General features: G+C 39.7%; 1 protein-coding gene across 1 annotated transcript in view; it reads left to right on the top strand.

Annotated features, from left to right (window-relative positions):
- Nucleotides 1–25375, top strand: part of plekhg2 (pleckstrin homology domain containing, family G (with RhoGef domain) member 2) — a 102821-nt gene that overhangs the window by 11174 nt on the left and 66272 nt on the right. The window contains exons 2-4 of the mRNA XM_060943489.1: nt 1443–1520; nt 6684–7078; nt 15350–15450. Of these exons, the coding sequence (XP_060799472.1) occupies nt 1472–1520; nt 6684–7078; nt 15350–15450 (545 nt within the window). The 5' untranslated portion in view covers nt 1443–1471. The remainder of the gene's footprint in view (nt 1–1442; nt 1521–6683; nt 7079–15349; nt 15451–25375) is intronic.

Here is a 25375-nt window from a genome sequence, read left to right as displayed (position 1 = left end):
AACAGAGTTACTTTACGCTGTAACTCTGTTTCTGGAATTCAACAAACAGGCTCTGGAGCCAAAATAGTATACGTGGGGTCTAACCACAGAGCCTCGTAGCGCTCGGAGTCCTTCATGCTCACAGTTACAGGAAGTGGGATGCCTTTTAATTTGGCAACACTGGAAATGAGGTTCTAAAAGACCCAGGACACTGTACTGAAAAACACACGGAAGGACACTTCAAGGCATCATGCCAGAGTAATTTGGAAATCGTAATGTTTGCAAAAGTTCTAAACGGCAAATCTATGAAGGCAAACAGCAGGACCTCAGTAGCAGGAGTTATACAGCCACTAGCACAGTCTCTCTCGGGTATACGGACCGTGAGATTATACGCACCTCTTTACTGACATACATAAATCAAAGCTCAGGAAAAGACGGTGTTAACTCCTTGGTTGTAAAGCAAAAAGCCAACAGGAAAGGCAAACCTCTAACCCTGTTTGAATTATGGAGAGCTGCTCGAAAGTTCTGTTTAGGTAACGCTGTGAAGTTGTACCCCCTGCTGGTGGTGTTCTGAGTAAAGGCCAAGGGCAGGTGTCGATTGAGAGACGGTCTAGAGAGACAGTCTATAGTAACACCATAAATAAACATCAGTGCTTCTCAGACAGAGCCCTGTTGGCCCTGTTATTTCCTTTCACTATAACACTGGTTCCTGGTGGACTTACAGGACGAATGCTCAACACATTGCATGAGCAAGAGAAGAGCACATTCTTGTGTCCACGCCAACCATTACATACAGTAAGTTCGGCGTTCTCCTCTTCCAATGGAGATAGAGGTTCAGAAAGGCAAAGAAAGTCTCTACAAGTCTCTCCCACCCCCTGTTTCCCAAACAACTTCTATTGGATTTCAGCTCTTTAATTGCTTTGGCTCGGAACGTAGGTATTTTTCCTCCAGTGCCTTTTTTTTAAATATCCAAAGCCTTCCTCTTTGAGTGAAAGAAACGGAAAGCACTGCACCACTGATAAAGAGGGCGGGTTTGCCTTTCACTTTTCTCAGTTTCTACTAAAAGAGGGAAGTATTACAGAAAGAAAATCACATTCTAAGCTAATCAGTAAAAAATACTATGCTTATTTCTCTGATCTGTGTATGGAACTGGTGAGTCCATCAGGTTTGATTAGAAAAACACACTGAAACCAAGAGCAGTTGTCAATGACACAGTCCAATATTTTTTGTTGGAGTTTGTGGTAAGAAATGGCTGTCAGTTCCGTACCACTTCTAAGCTTTCATTTTGAATAGGTTCTTGACATGGAGTACACTGAGGCGTTGACAGTTTCAGTACTCAGAAGGCATTCATTGACTCGCTGGAAAAATTTCCTTCAGCTTCAAATGCTGTATAAAAGCATACAACATGTCTATGCTCATTTTGTCTCATTGTGTTTAATTTTTAAATAACTTGTCCTTTACAGGTTTATACTTCCTGTGCCATATTCACACCATGCCTGAGGGGGCGGGCCGGGACAGCCAGAAGAAGCCAAGTAACCAAGGTCAGTAGCCACAAGATGTGACATCAAAAAAATAAAAGAGAAAACATACAGTGGTGCTTAAAAGTTTGTGAACCCTTTAGAATTTTCTATATTTCTGCATAAATATGACCTAAAACATCATCAGATTTTCACACAAGTCCTAAAAGTAGATAAAGAGAACCCAGTTAAACAAATGAGACAAAAATATTATACTTGGTCATTTATTTATTGAGGAAAATGATCCAATATTACATATCTGTGAGTGGCAAAAGTATGTGAACCTTTGCTTTCAGTATCTGGTGTGACCCCCTTGTACAGCAATAACTGCAACTAGACGCTTCCGGTAACTGTTGATCAGTCCTGCACACCGGCTTGGAGGAATTTTAGCCCGTTCCTCCGTACAGAACAGCTTCAACTCTGGGATGTTGGTGGGTTTCCTCACATGAACTGCTCGCTTCAGGTTCTTTCACAACATTTCGATTGGATTAAGGTCAGGATTTTGACTTGGCCATTTCAAAACATTCACTTTATTCTTCTTTAACCATTCTTTGGTAGAACGACTTGTGTGCTTAGGGTCGTTGTCTTGCTGCATGACCCACCTTCTCTTGAGTTTCAGTTCATGGACAGATGTCCTGACATTTTCCTTTAGAATTCGCTGGTATAATTCAGAATTCATTGTTCCATCAATGATGGCAAGCCATCCTGGCCCAGATGCAGCAAAACGGGCCCAAACCATGATACTACCACCACCATGTTCCACAGATGGGATAAGGTTCTTATGCTGGAATGCAGTGTTTTCATTTCTCCAAACATAACGCTCCTCATTGAAACCAAAAAGTTCTATTTTGGTCTCATCTGTCCACAAGACATTTTTCCAATAGCCTTCTGGCTTGTCCATGTGATCTTTAGCAAACTGCAGATAAGCAGCAATATTCTTTTTGGAGAGCAGTGGCTTTCTCCTTGCAACCCTGCCATGCATACCGTTGTTGTTCAGTGTTCTCCTGATGGTGGACTCATGAACATTAGCCAATGTGAGAGAGGCCTTCAGTTGCTTAGAAGTTACCCTGGGGTCCTTTGTGACCTGGCCGACTATTACACGCCTTGCTCTTGGAGTGATCTTTGTTGGTCGACCACTCCTGGGGAGGGTAACAATGGTATTGAATTTCCTCCATTTGTACACAATCTGTCTGACTGTGGATTGGTGGAGTCCAAACTCTTTAGAGATGGTTTTGTAACCTTTTCCAGCCTGATGAGCATCAACAATGCTTTTTCTGAGGTCCTCAGAAATCTCCTTTGTTCTTGCCATGATACACTTCCACAAACGTGTGTTGTGAAGATCAGACTTTGATAGATCCCTGTTCTTTAAATAAAACAGGGTGCCCACTCACACCTGATTGTCATCCCATTGATTGAAAACACCTGACTCTAATTTCACCTTCAAATTACCTGCTAATCCTAGAGGTTCACATACTTTTGCCACTCACAGATATGTAATATTGGATCATTTTCCTCAATAAATAAATGACCAAGTATAATATTTTTGTCTCATTTGGTTAACTGGATTCTCTTTGTCTACTTTTAGGACTTGTGTGAAAATCTGATGTTGTTTTAGGTCATATTTATGCAGAAATATAGAAAATTCTAAAGGGTTCACAAACTTTCAAGCACCACTGTAATAACGTAACATAAAATCTCTTTATTTGATTCTATATAGTAATATTAGTAGCGTGATAAAGCTTTTAATTTTTGGACTTTCCACCACCAGAAATTATTACGTCTAATTTGACATTACTTATACCGTCATTATTGTTTTTAAGTTACTGACGTTTGGATTAACACATTTAATTAAGATGACTAGTAAAAGAGACTATTAAGAATTCAAGCATAAATATAACAGCTTTGATAACGGTGAGTTGTGATTTCCATGACTGTAACAAAGTAAAAGAAGAATGTGCAGATGCGCTGGATATGCTTCATGCTTCATGGATTACTGGGGATGTTTGGACCTAACTTGGAGAACCACTGCTCCAGAGATGAAAGTTACATACAGTCACATGATAAGAAACCTCGTATTTATAACTAGAAGGAATGTACATGGTAAAAAGGAATGATCTGTCAGTGGAAATAAACTACTGAAATGTGTACGTGCATGATAAGAAATTAAACCCTCAACCAAACGTAGAGGTTTGAATTGAGTCTTTCCATCTCCTGCACTACAAATAAATCTTACTTAAATTATGAAATATTCTGACAACTGCAATTGTTTTATATTTTCTCTTTGATGCGAGGAAAAGCCTCTGATCAGCCTTTTTTTTTTTTTGCTCCAAAGGAAACACATATTTGAGCATTTGTATCACATGAGATGTATTTACACTTGCATAACAGTGTCTTATTTTTTTTATAACCATAAATCACCAACAGAAAGTCCAACCCTTAGTTTTTTTCATTTGTTTACTGGAAAGTACCCATTCATCGTGTGTGTTTTGCAGTGGTGTTTTACAAAACACAGCAACAAGACACCAGTTTATCCAAAGCTGACAGCAGCATGATAAACTATTTGCAAGTTTTCCACATAATATTATATTGTTGTACATTGAGTAATGCTGGACAGCATAAACATCATATTAAATATCGGTAAGGATTCAGTTGTTTTTGGGTTGTTTTGTAGCCCATCTGACTGGTGATGTGCATCGAACACTTTGTAGACTAAAGCACAGGATCTCAGGTTTTGACCACATCCTCATCAGCAGGTGCAGGGTGCCACATTTCTACCTCTTTGCAAAATTCAAGCAAAGGAAGTAGCATCATTTATGTTCGAAAACAGCACAAGGACTCACTCTGAAATTAGCCTGATTGTGAGCTCTTGTAGACTTACTGCAATATTAATGCTAATAAATGTAATAATGAAATAAATAATACATGCCTTATTCGGGTATAGGGCAGTATGAAAAACGCTGAAATGACCTGCCTTCTAACTTTAAGTAGACTAAAACACATATCAAAGTGCAGACAAGCATGTAAATGCGTCATTTCATTGACCACATACCGTAAGCATGCATTTTGTAATTTCAGTAGCATTTAGGGAAATGCAACTTGCATATCGAGTTGTTTTCTGATTCTGCAAGGCAACATGATAATGTGTTAGACAGGAAGAAATGGGTGTGGTTGTAACACATACATCTCTAGCTGTCAGTGATCACAGTTGAACTGTTTTTCCTGGGCAAGGGCTGTTAAGCAGACAGTTAACTGACATGGGAGCTGGCTTGTCACTACCGGAAAAAGAAATCTAATCAATCGTAATTTGTGAACTTGGCTACTGCACGCTGGATTAGCGCTCTACCTCCTGGGCTTTACGAAGGGGGCTTTGAAAAACTCTGTCTAAAAAAATCAAAGGTGATGATCATCATTAACCTGCTCTGTATATAATCTGTGGCTCTGCATAGTGAGAATGAGGTAGGTTCTCTTGTTTTATTTTGAGTCCTCTCTCAAGAGGCTATATAATACAAATCCAGGCCAAATAGAGTTTTACTAGCCATCATTGAAGTGGTTAGATTTGAGATGGCTGGTGTAATTGTGAGTGACATTTTTAGAAATTATGGTCATGCTTCAAAAATGGTTTTATGCTTGGTTAGAACTGTCTTAAAAGTAGATCTGTAGTCACATATATAATGAAAGCAGTAGAAGTAACTTTTAGCTATAAAACAACAGGTTACATATTTGGTATGAATTTAAGGCCAATTATATATATTTCCATGTTAAAGTATTCTGAACAAAGCAACAGACAAAAATATTTATTGAATGAGAATGCCAAGAAGCTGCCAAATTCAAACATTTTATTTGAGGCTGTTTTTTTTTTTTTTTTGAACAGCAAATTAGTTCCCTTGTTGATGACATTCAGTTTCCATATTATTAAATATAATTACAAAGCATAACACTCACTCACTCTCTCTCTCTCTCTCTCTCTCTCTCTCTCTCTCTCTCTCTCTCTCTCTCTCATTTCCTGTCTTTATTTGTTCTCTTTTTATTGTAGCTAAGATGAATTCTGAAAAAGCCACATCAAATCCTTTGCCTGCAAGAGTAAATAATGATTTAGTTTGTGTTTGTCTCTATTCCAGAGGATGCATCCGCTTTACATTATCACACGTCATGCACTTGTCAAATAGAATTTATGTTGAGCTTTGAAACAGTTTGGCCCTGCATTCTTGTTTCACTCAGTATAAAAACCTTGGAGCTGGCGTACTAGTGTACTCATGCGACCTTGAAGTGACCAGCTGATGAAGTGATCAGTCTAGCTAGCAATGATCTATGCTTAGCGATGAAAGGCATTAATCACTTATTTGCCTTATTTTCTTTCCTTTTCACGTTTGTTCATTTGAGACCGCTGCCATATTGCTATTGGTTTTGGAAAACAGCCAGCAAAAGATAAACACTTGCTTTCAGCCTTTTTAATGAGGAAGCCTAAATCATATTTGGACAATTGATATTGCCAAAGCGCTTCAGAACATGGGACCAGGGAAGTCTTTGTGAGCGGTTCCAGTGATTAGTTGGATGACTGGTAGACAGACTTGGCCAGTGAGGCAGTATGGTTTTTGACTGTTGACTGCTGGGTCATAGGAAATGGAGGACTGTACGTCTCAGTTGGCTTCTGTTCCATAAATGGGCAACCATTGTAGAGGCCATGGCTGTACATTCTCCTTCAAAACAAAACCCATCTTTTGTTCTACAGTGGCCTGGTTTTGCTCTCTATAATGGCCAGGCTACTTTGTGCAAATTGGTGTACATTTTTTTTTTCATGTTAGAATATTACTGCCTTATTTTAGATATACTGGCTAACACAGGATGCATTCTGTTTGAAAGAAAAAATGTTTGCATGTTTGGTCATCCAAGAACTTGAGGGCATGAAGTTGTGATTTCTGTTTCCTGTCTTCACTGTGTGGTTGCAGCATTTCCCTACAAAGCTGTGTGACTGACACACATACACTGTATTGTGCAATGTGTTTTTGCTCGGTTACTTTTTTGAGACAAGCACCTGAGAAGGTTTTAGCAAAGGTGTTTTGCAAAAGTACATGGTAAGCGCTTTTATCAAGGGCCAGTGCAAAAGAGAAAGTAATAGTAGCTACCACTCTCTTTTTGTGTCTCATGTTCTTCGTTTTCATTTTTCTCCTCCACTCTGCGGGTGCGTAGCTGCTAAGCGGCCTTCCTCTGTCTCCTCTCTGAGTGGGATCGTGAGCCGGATGGCCTCCTCTGGTGGCACCTCTCGTGGGAGCTGCACCTCCGTCAACACTGTTTGCTCTGACAGCGACCGGGGAGCAAGTCTCAGCTCCTCCACCTCTTCTGCCTCCCTGCAAGATGGCCACTCATCCTCCTCCTCATCTTCACTGCCCTGTGGAGCTGTTCCAGCCTACCCATCACTACCCCAGCGCAATGGCTCTGACATCAGCCTGGACCTCACACCATTGTCAGGTCCAGCCTCCTCCTCTTCCACCACTGTGCCGAAACTTTCACGCCTGCAGCGGGTGTTGCTGGAGATCGTTGAGACAGAGCAGGCCTATGTGAGGGATCTAAAGAGCATAGTTGAGGTATGGGTTCTAATTCACACCATTATCTCTCACTCACACACACACACACACACACACACACACACACACACACACACACACACACACACACACCTCTAGCTTTCAATTATCTTAAGTGCAACATTAATATGAGGCATATGTAGTCATTCAGATGAAACCAGACGCTCTCAATGGAGCCGTATATCTTCAGTAGACCGTTTCATTTCTCCAGTTGTACATGCCTGAGGCGTTTTTACTGACTTATAGGAATCCAGACTAATACAAAGGCCTTTATCTTTACATTAATGCTATCATATTTTCTTCAGATGTAATATGAACCGGTTGTGTAGGTGATAGAAGAAAAAAGCTGGACTTTTGTGCTAGCGGCCATTTCCTGATGATTACTGGGAGATGCCATCGCACTATTCATCACACTCTCAGGTGACGTGGCAGTGGCCATGGCAGTGGATTAAAGCAACAGTAAATTTAATCTACCACTTCAAAAGCACATTTGCGATGTTTCTCACTGGGGTCAGTTGACCAAGGACAATGAGGAAGTTGTTGTGCATGGTTCGCTTACACACACACACACACACACACACACACACACACACACACACACACACACACACACACCAATCAGATGGTGGTGAATAGTACAACAGACTCTTTGTAGAAACTCTCAACACATTGGTCATATGGTCATATGGTACATGGAGTCGAACCACTGACCTTGGGAGAAGGTTGTCCGGTTTCTGTCAAGAGTGGTGAAGTATAAGAGGCATGCGCTGTTAGAAAAAAATATTCTGTTATCTATTACGCTTAAGGCAGGGGTAATACTTGGTTTTAAATATGCATATAGATGCACAAGGTGGCTGCCATGTGCATACTGTGCTCACTTGGCACCTTAATTGTGCCCATTTGCAAAACAAATTAACAGAGCACATGCATGAAGTGCAATGACAACGTAAATTGGTCAAATGTGGTACAAGATGTTGAGATGTTGCAAGATGTACAAGATGTTATTTCACATTTCTCAGAAAAATATACTCTTTGTTATTGCTAGGAGATTGGTAACCTGAAATACCATCATGTTTGTGCAGCTGCCGCTGTTTCCGCCATTTTCTCAAGGTACACATTATCCTTATCTCCAGTCATCTTCACTGATAACCTCATTGTACAAAATCAGAGGAAGTGAACAAAGAAAGTATTCTGGTGCTGACAAGGTATGTGTCAGCTCTGACCTGTCCCTTAGTGGACAGAGCTTTTAAAATTCCAGGTGTATAAAAGGTACGCAGGGAATTATATGAAAATGTACTTAACTGCTGTGCAAACATTAAGTAGAAATCCTGGTCGTAGCGTCCTTTAGCTAATCCTTCTGAAATGTTCGATGTAAAATGCTATAACAATGTTTCCCTATCAGAAAAGTTCAACCTACAGTACTGTGCAAAACACTTAGGTACATGTAAAGAAATGCTGGAGACCAAAAATGGCTTAAACATCTCATCTCATTATCTCTAGCCGCTTTATCTTGTTCTACAGGGTCGCAGGCAAGCTGGAGCCTATCCCAGCTGACTATGGGCGAAAGGCGGGGTACACCCTGGACAAGTCGCCAGGTCATCACAGGGCTGACACATAGACACAGACAACCATTCACACTCACATTCACACCTACGCTCAATTTAGAGTCACCAGTTAACCTAACCTGCATGTCTTTGGACTGTGGGGGAAACCGGAGCACCCGGAGGAAACCCACGCGGACACGGGGAGAACATGCAAACTCCACACAGAAAGGCCCTCGCCGGCCACGGGGCTCGAACCCGGACCTTCTTGCTGTTAGGCGACAGCGCTAACCATTACACCACCGTGCCGCCCCTAGCTTAAACATAATGAAATTAAATGTTTCAACATTTAAAAAATACTATAAACAGTAAGTAGTAAGCCATAATAAATGAAACAAAGTCAATATTTGGTGTGAGATGACCCTTTGCTTTAAAAAAAATAGTCTCCGGTATAATGAGTGCAGTTTTATAAGGAAATGAGCTGTAGGTTTTACTGAGCATCTTACAGAACCAGCCACAGTTCTTCTGGACACTTTCCCTGTGTCCGAAATCGCTCCCTACTCACTATATAGTGAGGACGCCATTTTATAATGCTGTCCGAAACCTTAATGAGGATTATTTACACTCTATATAGTGCACTCAAAGTATCCCACAATGCATCACGAAAAGTAGTGTACAACTGATGGTCACTAACCAAAGCAATGTATCCCATCATGCATTGCGGTTGCGCTGAAAGAAATCAAATTAAAAGTCTCAAATTTGATTTGATAAAAGGCAGCGGCAAAGAAGAAAGTATTTAGCCTTGATTTAAAAAACAAACTGAAAGATGCAGGTACTTTGTATTGATTAATGTGGGAAATGCGCTCAGTATAATATAGATTTATCACAAAAATACATGCATGTATTTATTATTTTTGAAACCCACCAGCCGCCTGATCTGACACGTTTTAACCGTGTGACAGTAATGACGTAAATACGCTGCACCGCGACAGACTAGTGTCCGAAAGGTTTTTTTTTTTCATTTTACAAATGAGCTCACTATATAGTCCTCTATATAGTAATTCCCTGTATAGTGAGTAGGGAGTAGTGAACGAGTGAGCGATTTCGGACTCAGGGTCTGACTATCACACTTGCTTCTTAATTTTGCACCAAAACCTAGTAGCCTTCATTATGGTTTTTTTGTTTGTTTGTTTGTTTGTTTGTTTTTTAATCTGAAAAGTGCTCTCTTATGTAATATGCTGCTCAGATACAAACATTGTTTCCTGTAACATTTAATTTTGTGCTGGAAAACGAACGTTTGGAATCTAAAATGTTTTTGTACCGACTCGGTCATGTAGAAGTCATAAAATAGAAATCTATAACAAAGTTTGTATGAAAAAAAAAAGAAAGCCTAAGACTTTTGCACAGCACTGTATTTAGGAAGCTAAGTATGTTTAGCTACATCATCAATCCTTTTCTCAGAGTTTATGGGCCATTTGTTTTAACATTTTCACATATGCCTTTAACAGGTGTCATTCTGGTGCTGCTAGATCTCCCAGGCTTCAGGATTAATGACCATATTTTGTATTTGATCTGGAAAAAAAACAGTTCCTAAGAGGTTTTTTTTTAAAGTTTCTAAAGAAGTTGGACTTGGAACCCTCTCTGATTGGGAAAAAAACCCTGTTCTCCCAGAGAGACAACTCAACAGAGCCGTTAGAGTTTTCGATCTACCCTTATTTCCTTTTCTCGTGGTGGTGTTTATGTCAAATACAAAGTTAGAAGGTACTGGTGTTTATCTCGTTGGGTGCTGCAGGTTGCCGAATGTATCACTCTGCCGTATCACTGATGAGACTTTTGAAGTCAGCCTCTTTAAAAAGAAGTGATAAAAAAAAAGAAGTTACCGAAGTGTGGCCTGCTCAGTGAAGATGGCCATAAATTATTTGCTGAAAGAGTTTTCTAGTGGAGGAGTGCTGCTATTTTATCAGTCTGCAGCCTTAAAATGGGGTGTGATTGTTGAATGATGTCAGAGCACTTACTCTGGGATTTACACATATCATGTCTCAAACCATGGCTGAGCTTATATTAGCAAGAGTTGTCTGGTTTTAATAGAAAGTAAGTGAACAATGAAGTCTAACTTGCTTGAAAGAAAGGCCAACTTCTCCTGTCCCATATGTGTACTGTGCTACATATGTGGAGGTTTTTTTTGTTGTTGATTTGTTTTGTGAGTCCTTTAGTATTTATCTGCATCACTGCATGTATATGATTTAGAGAACTTATGGGGTAACGGAATGAATGAAGCCCCCTTTTTCCTTTTTGTAGGACAGGAAACAGGGGGGATGGGGGTCTTGGCTGTAACCCCCCTTTCTGGAGCACAAGCAGAGGGGCCCACTCACTAGAGAGGGACAAACTTCTCCTCCAATCTATGACCTACTTTCTCAGACAAAGGAGAATATGTGCAACTCCTGTAACGCTCAGCCTATACCCCGTCTCCGTCCTGCTCTGACTTTCATTTCTTTGTCTGTCTTTTAATGAAAACATCCCTTTGTAGTTTCTTTTCCTTGTTCTCCTTTCCATCACTCTGTGGTTTACTCTCCTAATCTGATACTCAGGTTTCTGTCTGTCTCCTGTTTTGCACATTTCCCTGTCTCACTGTCATATCCCTCACTCATTAACACCCCCCCCCCCCCCCCCCCCCCAATCCCTTTCTCCCCTTCAAGCTCCTAGCATCTGGGGAGTTTTGCTCTGGCTTGTGACAGACTGTAAATCAGAATAATAACAGTGACCCATACTGGCTTTACCTTTAAGAGGTGATGAATGTGTCCGACTCCTTATTTTCCACCTTATTTTGACCTACCACGTCCTGTTTGCCTTCCCCGACACCCTGGCGGCTCTGGAAACAAACGCAGCACAAAGGACAGGGTGAGGAGCCAGACCAGAGCACGTTCCTCCACCATAATGTCTCATATCCCTTATAATGTTTGTTTGTTTAGAGCTGTTTATTGCACCAGTCCAGTCTGGGGCATTTTTGGTGCTATTTTTAGTGTTTGTTTTGCCTGGTGGCCCCTTTTGATATAAACTATAGTCACTTTTCTCATGACAGATTGCATCAGGAATTAATGGCACCTCTAATTTTTTCATGTGTCGCATGTTTGTTTGCACTAAAATCCTGGACGGTTAAAGAGTTAATGAGGGAAAGCAGTGAACACTAATAATGCCCTCATGGACGTGCCTGACTAGCACAGCATAAACATAGGTTAGCCTGGAACCAGACAAAAAAAAAAGTACCCTACAAGATATAATTTGACTGAAACTGATATTGTAGAACATTTAGTATTTATAAATGACACTGATTTGATTGCAGCATGTGTTTTCCACATCAAGTTGATAAAACAAATGGATCACAGTAGCGTTGTAATTAAACGGTTCTCCTTGCACTGCACATTTTTGTGTGTTCCCAGCTCCCAAACCATCTGACTCAACTCATCAGCTTTCCTGATGAGGGTAAAATTGCGTGTTCGAGCAAAGAAAACTAAAATAATCCAGAGAGGATTCACGACCAGGATTAGGAAACACTGATGTATGATTAAAATCAATTCCATGACCCTATTAGTTTCAAGTATTAGCTCATAGCGCAACAGTCTACTGAATGGAAAAGACCTGAGCCCCATTCTTCATATTTTGCTTAGCAAACCCAAGACTTACTCATTATTCACTATAAGTAACTGCTTTATACTGGTGAGGGTCACGGTGGACCTGGAGCCTATCTTGGGAGAAAGGGGTGTGAGGTGGGAATACATCCCGGAATGGACGCCAGTGTATCACAGATCACTTTACACACACATTCCTCCCTGGGGGCAATTTAGCTTACACCGACAGTACTAGTCAAAAGTTTGGACACACCTTCTAATTCAATGTTTTTTTTCTTTATTCTTATTAATTAAAAGACACTTCAGGTCAGGAATGATGGATGATGTTTCTCTTTACTTAGTTGAACGGTTCTTGATATAATACGGATTACTACAGTTGTGGAATAGGGCAGAGGTGGACAAAGTACCCAACTTCATTACTTAAGTCAAAGTACAGATCCCGCTGGTCAAATGTTACTCCGATACAAGTGAAAGTTGTACAGTCAAATTTTTACTTAAGTTAAAGTACTGAAGTATTTGCTTTTAAAAATACTTAAATATTAAAGGTACATTTTCTGTCAACACATTGTTGTATTATTGCCACAACGCTTACAAAACCTAACGCCTCTGAATCAACCGACTGGATTTACAAAATAAGCGCATGCTGTGCCATCATGGTGGTTTAACGTTAAGCTAGCTAGTCAGTGAAACTCCACCTGACATGCTAGTAAACACTTTTCAAACTCAAAATCATATTGGGTAGCTAACGCTACTAGAAAAGAAAGATTTCTACATTCTGTTTATTTGGCAAGATTATACTAAAACATTTCTGAAAGGACTTCAAATAAGTTAACGTTATTCATGTTAGCATAACTCTGTTTTTACATGCTAACTAACGGTGTCCATGTTAACTAGGTATGTGTTAACGTTAGCCGTGGACAAGGCTACGGCAACTTGGCGGGCAAATCCATAGAAAGTCATTTGACTAACCAGACTGCATAGCTATTGCAACGTTATCGCTAGCTCTAAAAGCACAGACAACTTCATTGCAGGCTTTCTCTTGGAATAAAACGTTTACATCCCTCAATATGTTTCTGCAGGTTGGACGGCGAGTTTTTGTAGGCCGTGATGTGGTTCGTTTTCGGCAAACAGAGCAAACATTTAAAACAAAATGAATTTTTAATCCTTTCAGAAAACTGAAACATGGGTTCTAGGTAAAGCCATGGGTGTGTGCATTCCCCAGAAGAACCGCCTCCTTCCATTCTGCCATCAACTGATCGAGTTGAGAAATCATTGAACTTGATTTTATACAGTCGATGGACGTGGCGTGATTCTAGTGATTACTGATCGGCTGTCTCAGTATCATTTGTGAAAAAAAACCCCAATCACGGTTTAGAGAAGGAAAGGAAAAAAAACCATCCACTTTCAAAGCTGCTTCATGGTAACGAGTAACGAGGACCTTGATAGAAATGTAGTGGAGTGAAAAGTACGATATTTGTCTTTCAAATGTAGTGAAGTTAAAGTCATAAGTTTCCAAAAAAAAAGTAATACTCAAGTAAAGTACAGATACTCAAAAAGTGTACTTAAGTACAGTACTCAAGTAAACGTACTTCGTTACTGTCCACCTCTGGAATAGGGCCATTTCCTGTATTTTTATTATTTACTATTTGATCTTAAACACATTAAGAGGCAAAAAAATTGCACTAATTAACTTTTGATGAGGCACAGCTGTTAATTGAAAAGCATTCCAGGTGACGACCTCATGAAGCTGGTTAAGATAACGCCAGTAGTGTGCAAAGCGCCATCAAGGTAAACGGTGGCTACTTTGAAGAATCTCATCTCATCTCATCTCATTATCTCTAGCCGCTTTATCCTTCTACAGGGTCGCAGGCAAGCTGGAGCCTATCCCAGCTGACTACGGGCGAAAGGCGGGGTACACCCTGGACAAGTCACCAGGTCATCACAGGGCACTTTGAAGAATCTAAAATATGAAACTTTTTTTGTTAACACATAATTCCATATATGTTCCATTTGTTATTTCATAGTTTTGATGTCTTCAGTTTTGTTCTACGATGTAGAAAATAGTCAAACTACAGAAAAACCTATGAATGAGTAGGGGTGTACAAAGTTTAGCCTGGTACTGTACGTTTTGGTGAGATGGGAAGAAACCAGAGAACCACACGGACATGGGGAGAACATGTGAAATTCCCCATAGATAGTAAGCTGTACTCAGGATCGATCCAGGGGCTCTTGAGCTGTGAGGTGGCAACTCTGTGCCACCCTCCACTAATCACCATAATTCTTAACAGGCTAATTTAGCTCGCATCTCAGAACTTGATTAATAAATTTGCATTCATATCATTATGTGCTCTGGTATTGTTTGGAAAGGCGAAAGGAACTTATTATACTTGTGCATGCCTGCTTTAATTCGTCCTCTCAATTTGCTGCTTGGAGTTCTTGATTTCATAAAATTGTCTATGTTTGGTTAATTTGGGGCCTGTTAGCTGATCAGCTCCGTTTATAGTGAGGCCTAATAGGATTGGAAAACTCCTGCTGTCCTGATGTGCTCAGTTGCATGTGTGTGTCAGTGATTACTGAGAAGTCTTATTTTCTCATGAGCTCAGATGATGGCTTTTATTTCCTGGGAAAATAGCACAAGAGTGGAGAACGATAAGATAAAATAAAGATAAACCTTGTAACAGGGAGGGTCTTTTACCATCCATTAATTGCATTCCTTATTTTCTTGATGCATTTGCATGGTAGGTGTTAGTGGCTTAATCTCTGCCTTTCCTCTCATTTAAAAGCCTTGATGGGAGTCAAATTATAACAGTGATTAGTGTTGTTAGATTGCTCAGAGGTGAGAGGATCTTCCTGCTGTGGAAGGATTAGTTGTGTAGATACCACACCATGCGCATGTGCAACTGATTTCCGTATAATTGCTTATAATGGAAATACGATAAATGGAAGCAAATTATAGGTAATTATTGGCAAATAAAATGTCAGATACAGCTCATGAGATTTAAAAAAAATAATAAACTATTGCCAGAGTGCTGGAAACACTCATACAGATGAACTAATGCTTCAAAGTTTCAGCACATTCTTTCTTTCTGCTTTGTCTCTCTCAGGACTATCTGGGGTGCATCATTGACTGTGGAGACCTGCCTCTTAAACCAGAGGAGGTCAGCACGCTGTTCTGCAACATAGAGGACATCTACGAGTTCAACAGGTGAGGGTTGTTCTGCTCTGCTTTCACTCACTTTCTCTATCCCCACTTTTTTCTTTCCCTCTCTGCCCCTCTGTGTTTTGCAGTCATGTCTGGGTCAGAGGTACTTTTGGTCAGACGCTGCTACTTGGGTGGTTCTTCTATCTGTTTAACGTGACTCACACAAAGGTTGGCTGAGACTGTAGACGATTACGGTGAAAAAAAGGAAAAAAAAAGATGTCCAGGCTGCAGCCAAGAGGGACGCTGTTTTGTTTTTGAGTCTGTCCAGAAGACTCGCACTCTCAGTCTTGATTGCTATCTTGCACTGCTCTTAACAAGCCCTGATCATGACTTTTTGTTTTATTTATATATATACAGTGGGGCAAAAAAGTATTCAGTCAGTCACCAATTGTGCAAGTTCTCCCACTTAAAAAGATGAGAGAGGCCTGTAATTTTCATCATAGGTACACTTCAACTATGAGAGACAGAATGAGAAAAAAAAATCCAGAAAATCACATTGTCTGATTTTTAAAGAATTTATTTGGAAATTATGGTAGAAAATAAGTATTTGGTCAATAACAAAAGTTCATCTCAATACTTTGTTATATACCCTTTGTTGGCAATGACAGAGGTCAAACGTTTTCTGTAAGTCTTCACAAGGTTTTCACACACTGCTGGTGGTATTTCAGCCCATTCCTCCATGCAGATCTCCTCTAGAGCAGTGATGTTTTGGGGCTGTCGCTGGGCAACACGGGCTTTCAACTCCCTCCAAAGATTTTCTATGGGGTTGAGATCTGGAGACTGGCTAGGCCACTCCAGGACCTTGAAATGCTTCTTACGAAGCCACTCCTTCGTTGCCCGGGTGGTGTGTTTGGGATCATTGTCATGTTGAAAGACCCAGCCACATTTCATCTTCAATGCCCTTGCTGATGGAAGGAGGTTTTCACTCAAAATCTCATGATACATGGCCCCATTCATTCTTTCCTTTACATGGATCAGTCGTCCTGGTCCCTTTGCAGAAAAACAGACCCAAAGCATGATGTTTCCACCCCCATGCTTCACAGTAGGTATGGTGTTCTTTGGATGTAACTCAGCATTCTTTCTCCTCCAAACACAACAAGTTGAGTTTTTACCAAAAAGTTCTATTTTGGTTTCATCTGACCATATGACATTCTCCCAATCCTCTTCTGGATCATCCAAATGCTCTCTAGCAAACTTCAGACGGGCCTGGACATGTACTGGCTTAAGCAGGGGGACACGTCTGGCACTGCAGGATTTGAGTCCCTGGCGGCGTAGTGTGTTACTGATGGTAGCCTTTGTTACTTTGGTCCCAGCCCTCTGCAGGTCATTCACTAGGTCCCCCCGTGTGGTTCTGGGATTTTTGCTCACCGTTCTTGTGATCATTTTGACCCCATGGAGTGAGATCTTGCGTGGAGCCCCAGATCGAGGGAGATTATCAGTGGTCTTGTATGTCTTCCATTTTCTAATAATTGCTCCCACAGTTGATTTCTTCACACCAAGCTGCTTACCTATTGCAGATTCAGTCTTCCCAGCCTGGTGCAGGTCTACAATTTTGTTTCTGGTGTCCTTTGACAGCTCTTTGGTCTTGGCCATAGTGGAGTTTGGAGTGTGACTGTTTCAGATTGTGGACAGGTGTCTTTTATACTGATAACGAGTTCAAACAGGTGCCATTAATACAGGTAATGAGCGGCGGACAGAGAAGCCTCTTAAAGAAGTTGTTACAGGTCTGTGAGAGCCAGAAATCTTGCTTGTTTGTAGGTGATCAAATACTTATTTTACCGAGGAATTTACCAATTAATTCATTAAAAATCCTACAGTGTGATTTCCTGGATTCTTTCCGCCATTCTGTCTCTCATAGTTGAAGTGTACCTATGATGAAAATTACAGGCCTCTCTCATCTTTTTAAGTGGGAGAACTTGCACAATTCGTGGCTGACTAAATACTTTTTTGCCCCACTGTGTGTGTGTATATATATATATATATATATATATATATATACAAGCACAAAAGGCAGCATATGGTTCGTCACATCCTGGGTTCATACGGAGAGCGGTGAAGTAGATTCACGTCCGGGAACATTTATGTAAACAATAAATATTACAAAAAAGCTTTCATATTTCTATTTTTGCTTGTTTTTCATCATTTCAGATTCATTCTTGGGCCAAAATTAAACCTTGAATGTCCCAGATGTGTATCGGCAATTACTGGGTAGCGAGCAGCAAGAAAGATAGATTACTGCTAATGCATAACTAATACGGATTACGAGTACTTTGTGCTTTTTACAAACAGTTAGAAAGTGATGGTAAGGGAGGATGACATTTCAACTAAAAAAAAAATCAGCAGGATTTTTTCAGGTGTTACAAGTTAGGCATATTTTAATGACCAAAAATTAATTTCTGCATATTTTGATCCCATTTTAATCACATCATTATGAAAACAGAACTACTTTCCGGAGAGAAAACAGAAAAACAAACAAACAAACATTTCACACAGTGTCCCGAGAACAGAACAATCTGTTTGTACTTCCAGGTCGACTCTATTCATGCTGTCATGCACTGTAGAGGACTTTTTTTTTTCCATATTTGGAACAATGAATATTTGATTTTTAGACTTTGCATGGTAAAACAAGTAGAAACAATGAATTAAAGTAATTAAAAAAAAAAGCTTTTTCCTTGTTTCTCATCTCATTATCTGTAGCCGCCTTATCCTGTTCTACAGGGTCGCAGGCGAGCTGGAGCCTATCCCAGCTGACTACGGGCGAAAGGCGGGGTACACCCTGGACAAGTCGCCAGGTCATCACAGGGCTGACACATAGACACAGACAACCATTCACACTCACATTCACACCTACGGTCAATTTAGAGTCACCAGTTAACCTAACCTGCATGTCTTTGGACTGTGGAGGAAACCGGAGCACCCAGAGGAAACCCACGCGGACACCGGGAGAACATGCAAACTCCGCACAGAAAGGCCCTCGCCGGCCACGGGGCTCGAACCCGGACCTTCTTGCTGTGAGGCGACAGCACTAACCACTACACCACCGTGCCGCCCGATTTCCTTGTTCTCATCTCATCTCATTATCTCTAGCCGTTTTATCCTTCTACAGGGTCGCAGGCAAGCTGGAGCCGATCCCAGCTGACTATGGGCGAAAGGCGGGGTACACCCTGGACAAGTCACCAGGTCATCACAGGGCTGACACATAGACAACCATTCACACTCACATTCACACCTACGGTCAATTTAGAGTCACCAGTTAACCTAACCTGCATGTCTTTGGACTGTGGGGGAAACCGGAGCATCCGGAGGAAACCCACGCGGACACGGGGAGAACATGCAAACTCCACACAGAAAGGCCCTCGCCGGCCACAGGGCTCGAACCCGGACCTTCTTGCTGTGAGGCGACAGCGCTAACCACTACACCACCGTGCCGCCCTGTTTCCTTGTTTCCTTTTTGAAATTGAAAACGAACGAACAGCACATACGCTGGCTGATTTATATTTTTCTTTGCATGTATTTTCATGTCTCTCTGTCATCCTTATGGTGTTACAGAAGAGTTTGTGTGGATCAGTAATCATTATTTGGTCAAACAGTTTCTCCATGACTATTATTTGCTTTTAGTTCACTTGTGGTTGTTGAAGCCTTCAGTAGAAACTCTGCTCATCAGCTGTTTCCTTGCACCAGTCACCAGCAGTCACATGTATCCGGCTACAGTTTGTTTGAAATTTTTAAGATATTTGTAATGCCTTTCAAGGAAGCATCCTCTGGCTTCTTACGTTTCATCACCCCAGGACCTCCCCTACTGAGGGCCGTGTTTTTTTTTTTTAACATTTCACTCTCTCATCTCCACTGCAGGCTTTTCTCATTACAGGACCCCCTCTGACATTATTAAATGATGAAATCTAGCATGACGTTTTTCCAGCAGCCCTCATGGGAAATTTGCTTTGCGATGTGGTAACAGAAAATCTTACAAAAGTCCTGGGTGTATTTGCAGCATATCGTATGGTAATATCTATAAAATGCAGGGCGTCAGACCCAGGGTTTTTTTTGTTCCCTCTTCGAGCTCTTTCTGAAATTTGATTTGCGTCTAAAGGAATGAGAGTTAATCACAGTTCCACTACAGAACAGATTTGTTCCTCATTCTTCTCCATAATTGTTTAGAGTGGAAGGCTGGCCTTGTTTTTTTTCCCACAGTTTATATTTTATTTCTCCTGCTCTTCTTTGTCTTATTCATTTCATCTTCTCATTTGTATGGAATGAGGTCCCTGTTTTCACTCACAATGCCGTTGTATCTTTTTCTTGGCACCACTCACTGCATGCAGATGTCATGTTACCTGGAGCCAAAGCAGCGAGGCTGTGAGGTAGCGCTCTAGGCCTCTGTAGTGAATACTCTACACATGGCCTGTCAGAGAGTGAAGGCCCAGTGCATGCTGGGCCAGCAGACAGCCTGCTGTCTCTTCCCACACTCATCATATCTCTTGTATTACAGCACTGTTTTGAAATGAAATGCAAGTGCAAGTTATATTTACTAACTTGTGAATTCATGTACTGAGCTCAGAATAGACAGAATGGAACGCTAGTGATGAAAAGACTTTTCTCAATTAAATTTCTTGTTTCTGAAACATATTTGGGGATTACTCATCAGGACAACACTGTCGGCGCACCGCTAACTGTTTTATAAATCACACAGTGAACTAAGTGCTGAAAGTTTCTTTTCACAGATATATTCTTATGGGTTTTACACCCATGGATTGTTGACTGTGGCGTTATTTGTCCGAAGCCAAGCTCTTCAGTATGCTTTTTTTTACATGTGATGTTAAGCACGATCTTATCACAAACTCCATGCAATGTTAAAATGCTGCATGTATTTTGAACACTTTTTTGAATATTATATGTAGTAACCCTTATCAAAAAGAAGTATACCTCAGGTACATTTTATTAAGTAAAGTTAAAGTATATTTCCTTAAGTATACTTTTGTGTACCAAGTATACTGATATCAATGTACTTACAGTATACTTGTAAGTAAACTAATCTAATACTTCTTGGGACTAAATTGGCCCACTTTTAGTTTATAAAAAGTATACTTTAAGTCTAAGAGAAGTAAACTCTGAGTATACAACTAGTATTTTTTATTTTGTACTGCAAGTATACCACAAGTAAACTTAAATACTAATAGTTTACTAGTTCTATACTTGTCGTCCACTCTTTAGTTTACTTCATAGTATACTGGAAATATACTACGAGTTTACTTGTTTTATGCTTCACTTTTTAGTTTACTAAAGTATACTTTGTAGTATACTGGAAATATACTATTGGTTTACTTGTTACACACTTCTAGTCCACTTCTTAGTTTATAAAAGTATACTTTATAGCATATTGGAAATATACTATTAGTTACTGGTTATATACTGCATCTAGTCGACGTTTTAGTTTTGAAGTATACTGCAGTTACCCTTTTAGGTATACTATTAGTTTTCTAGCCCTAACCCTTACCTCATGCACACTACCAGTAGACAACTTAAGTGTTTTGTACCTTAAGTTACAATGAAGTTATAAAGGTAAGAATTCACAAAATAACAACAGATACTCAGGATTAAGAACATATTCATTTTCTTTAAAAATCAAAGTTTAAAGCAACATTGTATTAAGCGCCAAAGTATAAAAACATGGCAATGACAACTGACATTGACATCCAAGCTCTACAGAAAAATAAATAAATAAATAAATAAATAAATAAATAAATAAATTTTAATTCTCCCACTCAGGAGAAATTAAAAAAAAAAAAAAACTTATATGGAACCACAGACATACCTAAGAGTCAACAGTGCTGTCTAACCCAGTAAAGAGCAGTGACAGAACTCGTGCAAAGGCGGAAGAAATATTGCAAATGTCTGAACTATGAAATGTGTGAACTACAAGTTCTTTGCTATTGTACATGTAGGTTTAAAAGATGGGATTTAAAACATGCTGCCATATATCACAAAGAAGCCAATATGTGTGAAAAAGAAGTATTTTATAGGCTATTATCAACAGGATAAGCACAAGTACACTTAAACATAAGGCACAAATATTTTAATACTTTATTACACTTTTGTTAAGTATATCTTGATCAAAAATGTAAGTATAAGCTTAATATACTTAGACTTTTCTATATACTTTTCAGTATAAGCCAAGTATACTTATGTATAACTGTATTAAGTATATCTCTGATAAGTAAATAAAAAGTAAACTGAAAGCATACTCTCTTGTTTTTAGTTCAAAAGAAGTATACTAGAAGCACACTTGAATAAAATTATGTTTTGCAAGGGAACCCTAACACCAACCCTAGCATAAGCCTAAGTCCAATGATTTGATTTGATTTTTTTAATGTAGGCTGATTACATTCTAACTCGTAAATTAATGAATCGTATCAGTAACTTCACAAATGCAGCATATTGTAGTGTGAGACTACAAGAGAGATAAGTGGTCCATGAGGGCAAGAGGCCTAACACAGGCATGTAGAACATAGTCTACCTTCAAAAGCACATTTCTCACACTGGGGGTCAGAATGGCACATTTATTGGAACAACCAAGATGGATTCCTCAACTGAGTGAAATCTAGACCTCTGTCTGACCTCTGTCTCTTGTGTTCCTTCATCTGAGTTCCATGGCTTTGATATTATGCCCACAGTGGCACGTCTTCCAAACTTGAGAAACTCAATCGGGTTTTTTTGTTTTTTTGTTAACGATATTACGGGAAAACAGCTGGATCGAGCTTCATGAAACTTTCGGGATAGATGGGCATTGGCCTCAAATAGAACCTCCAACATTTTGAGGGTCATCCGGTCAAGGTCACCAAAAAGGGCAAAATCGTTTTTGTTGTAGCTACTGTCTCATATAGAAGCACTAGCCATTACGTCATTGTGCTGTAAGAATGTAAGAGTGTAACAATCGCGCACTGCACATCCACATACACGTGTTCTAATAAAAATGGCTGGTGAGTGTATATAATTCGGTTCACCATTTGAAATAAATGGACTAGACCAGGGGTTTTCAAAGTGTGGGAGAGTCAGCCCCCCCAGAGAGCAAATAAACAACAGCCCCCCCCTTACAATTTTTGTTGTTGCTATACTTAATGTTCCATTCGCATATTAAGAAAATGGTTGTTGTACACATATTTTTTTTCTTTTACACATTTTAAACATGTGCTTTTTTAAAACATCTTTTTTTTACACATTTTAAACATCTGTGCTTTTTAAAACATCTTTTTTACACATTTTAAACATCTGTGCTTTTTAAAAAACCTCTTTTTTACACATTTTAAACATCTGTGCTTTTTAAAAAACCTCTTTTTTTACATATTTTAAACATCTGTGCTTTGTAAAACATCTTTTTTACACATTTTAAACATCTGTGCTTTTTTAAAACATCCTTTTTTACACATTTTAAACATCTGTGCTTTTTTAAAAACCTCTTTTTTACACATTTTAAACATCTGTGCTTTGTAAAACATCTTTTTTACACATTTTAAACATCTGTGGTTTTTTAAAACCTCTTTTTTTTACACATTTTAAACATCTGTGCTTTGTAAAACATCTTTTTTACACATTTTAAACATCTGTGCTTTTTAAAACCTCTTTTTTACACATTTTAAACATCTGTGCTTTTTAAAACCTCTTTTTTACACATTTTAAACATCTGTGCTTTTTTAAAACATTTTTTTACACATTTTAAACATCTGTGCTTTTTTAAAAAACATCTTGTTTTACACATTTTAAACATCTCATAGCATCGTTAGCTAGCACCTCTTGGCAGACAACACACTGTGGCAGTGGAGCATCTTCAGATCCAGTCCATGAAAATCCAAACTTTAAATAATCGTGGTCATACTTCCTTCTTTTTTTGCTTGGCCCAGACTCTGTCTCTTCACTCACTGTAGCTTTAGGTACTAAAAATCGATCCATTTTGTCTCTGGCAAAGGCTAGCTGAAGTTCGCTAAATGTCCGCAATAGTAACTTATTCTGGTTTATTTTTCCTCACTTTGCGCCCCCCCGAAGAACTCTGGCGCCCCCTAGGGGAGGCGCACCCCACACTTTGAAAAGCCCTGGACTAGACTAAAGAAATTGCTTTCAGACATGTTTATGCTTATTACAGAGGGAAAGTGCGTTCCACTGAGCTCTAGCGCCGGGCCATTTCCGGGAAATAAGAGTCTGAGTCATGGCGACAGCGTGTGCATGTCAGCCTCGGTTCGGAGGTTTCAGTTTCGAAAACTGTAAGAGGTAAGAGTAGAATAATATAAATTATAGACACTTGGTATATTTTACGTCTGTGATTTTTAAATTGTTCATTTTTGGATGACTCTTCATTTTTGTGGCTACTGCCTCCTAGAGTAAATATATATGCTACATTTACTGTATGGACATGGGATCAGAAAACTATTTTATTTATAAGCAGTAGCCACATGGACCCATAGGGTATCTATTTTTTTCACGATATCTTACTTCATATTCATCGTAAGTGCTAACGGGCGAGGTTTGTTTTGCCTGGCAACACTTGTTTTAAATGATGTTTGCATGAAATGAAGAAGTGTAGATTTGCCGTCATTCAACCTTAGAACCACTGCCCACAGCTCCTGTAGGGGCTGATAGTTTCGTACACTTCTCTGGCTTCAAGCTTCAGAATCTTCAAGCTTTCAGTGTGATTGGATCAATGTACCTTTGGGTATGCACAAGACAACTTTTCAACACCAGGACGCAGTGAGCTTTTAAGAGCAAAATATATTCACCGGATTAAAAATGTTACAGTTTTATGTGAAACAGTGGCAGCTAAATGTGAATCATTGTTTACAGTGTAAGTCAAACACCCTTTCTTATGAACGCAAGCTGTTCTTGGCTACATTTAGTGATGAAAAGTATGACACTCTTGAACAAAGCCTGGAGTCTAGGTGTCACTTCAAGAGGAATTAGCACTCCAAACCAAGAAATGGAGCAGTAGCGAGGGCCTCTGGATGGAATCATGTCTGCAGTGCAACTTAAGATTTGACAGTTTTATAAAATATATGAGCACGGTGACAAATGCTTAAATAAAGTTGGCTTTTTTTCCTGTACATACCACACTAACTGCATTAGCAGGCATACATTGAGAATACATGAAAGAAGCCAGATGACAGTAGGCTGAGTAAAGAGATAGAATAAGAAGCCAAGTAAGTCTAAAAAGCAATATAGGAAGAGGTTAAGGTGGAGATGGAAGGAATGAAGGCAAGGAAGGGAGTTTTTGAATTTAACGTCCCTTGAAGGGAACTCCCTTTCCTGATCCTGATTATAACTATAGGAGGTAGAAACGGGGATTATCAGCATCTTTATTTTCCAACACTGCCAGTGTTCAGTTCCCCAGGTCTCTTCTCTTTCACCACATCAGGATTCTATAACAGCACATTTGGAACACATGTGGTTTCTGCAACCATGATTCATTATACTGTATGCGTTTTTAAACAACTCTGACACATTTACAGATCTGATCAGGACTTGGCCAACTTTTCCTAATGGTGTTAAGAGTCTATGCAAGTGTTTTGCGATTGACAGCATGGAGAAGTAATAGCAAGCATATAACAAGCATAACTTAAGTCTTTGGCTCAAATCAGCCAATACTTTTCCTCTGATTTTCGTGCCAAATTCTCCGATGATGAGCCAGGTTGTTATTATATCCATCTTGTCTACCAGAGTTTGAATGTAAGTAGATGCATAGCCTATGATCACAATACTATACCTCTTATTTAGCCTTTTTGTATATGAGGAGATCTTTGTTCTGGAAAATATGCACACAGCCAAGCTGCATAAACAACAGTATCGTTTTGTTCTGCCTCTGTATTGTAACCAAGCCTTGGGCATCACAAACCATAAATGGCACTTAGGAAAAGCCGGCTCCTTCATGTGCTTTACAGCAGACAGCCAG

The sequence above is a fragment of the Neoarius graeffei genome, chromosome 17 (genome assembly GCF_027579695.1).
Source record: "Neoarius graeffei isolate fNeoGra1 chromosome 17, fNeoGra1.pri, whole genome shotgun sequence".
Classification (NCBI taxonomy): domain Eukaryota; kingdom Metazoa; phylum Chordata; class Actinopteri; order Siluriformes; family Ariidae; genus Neoarius; species Neoarius graeffei.
The sequence above is the reverse complement of the archived record's forward strand: the minus strand, read 5'-3'. Positions and strand labels throughout refer to the sequence as shown.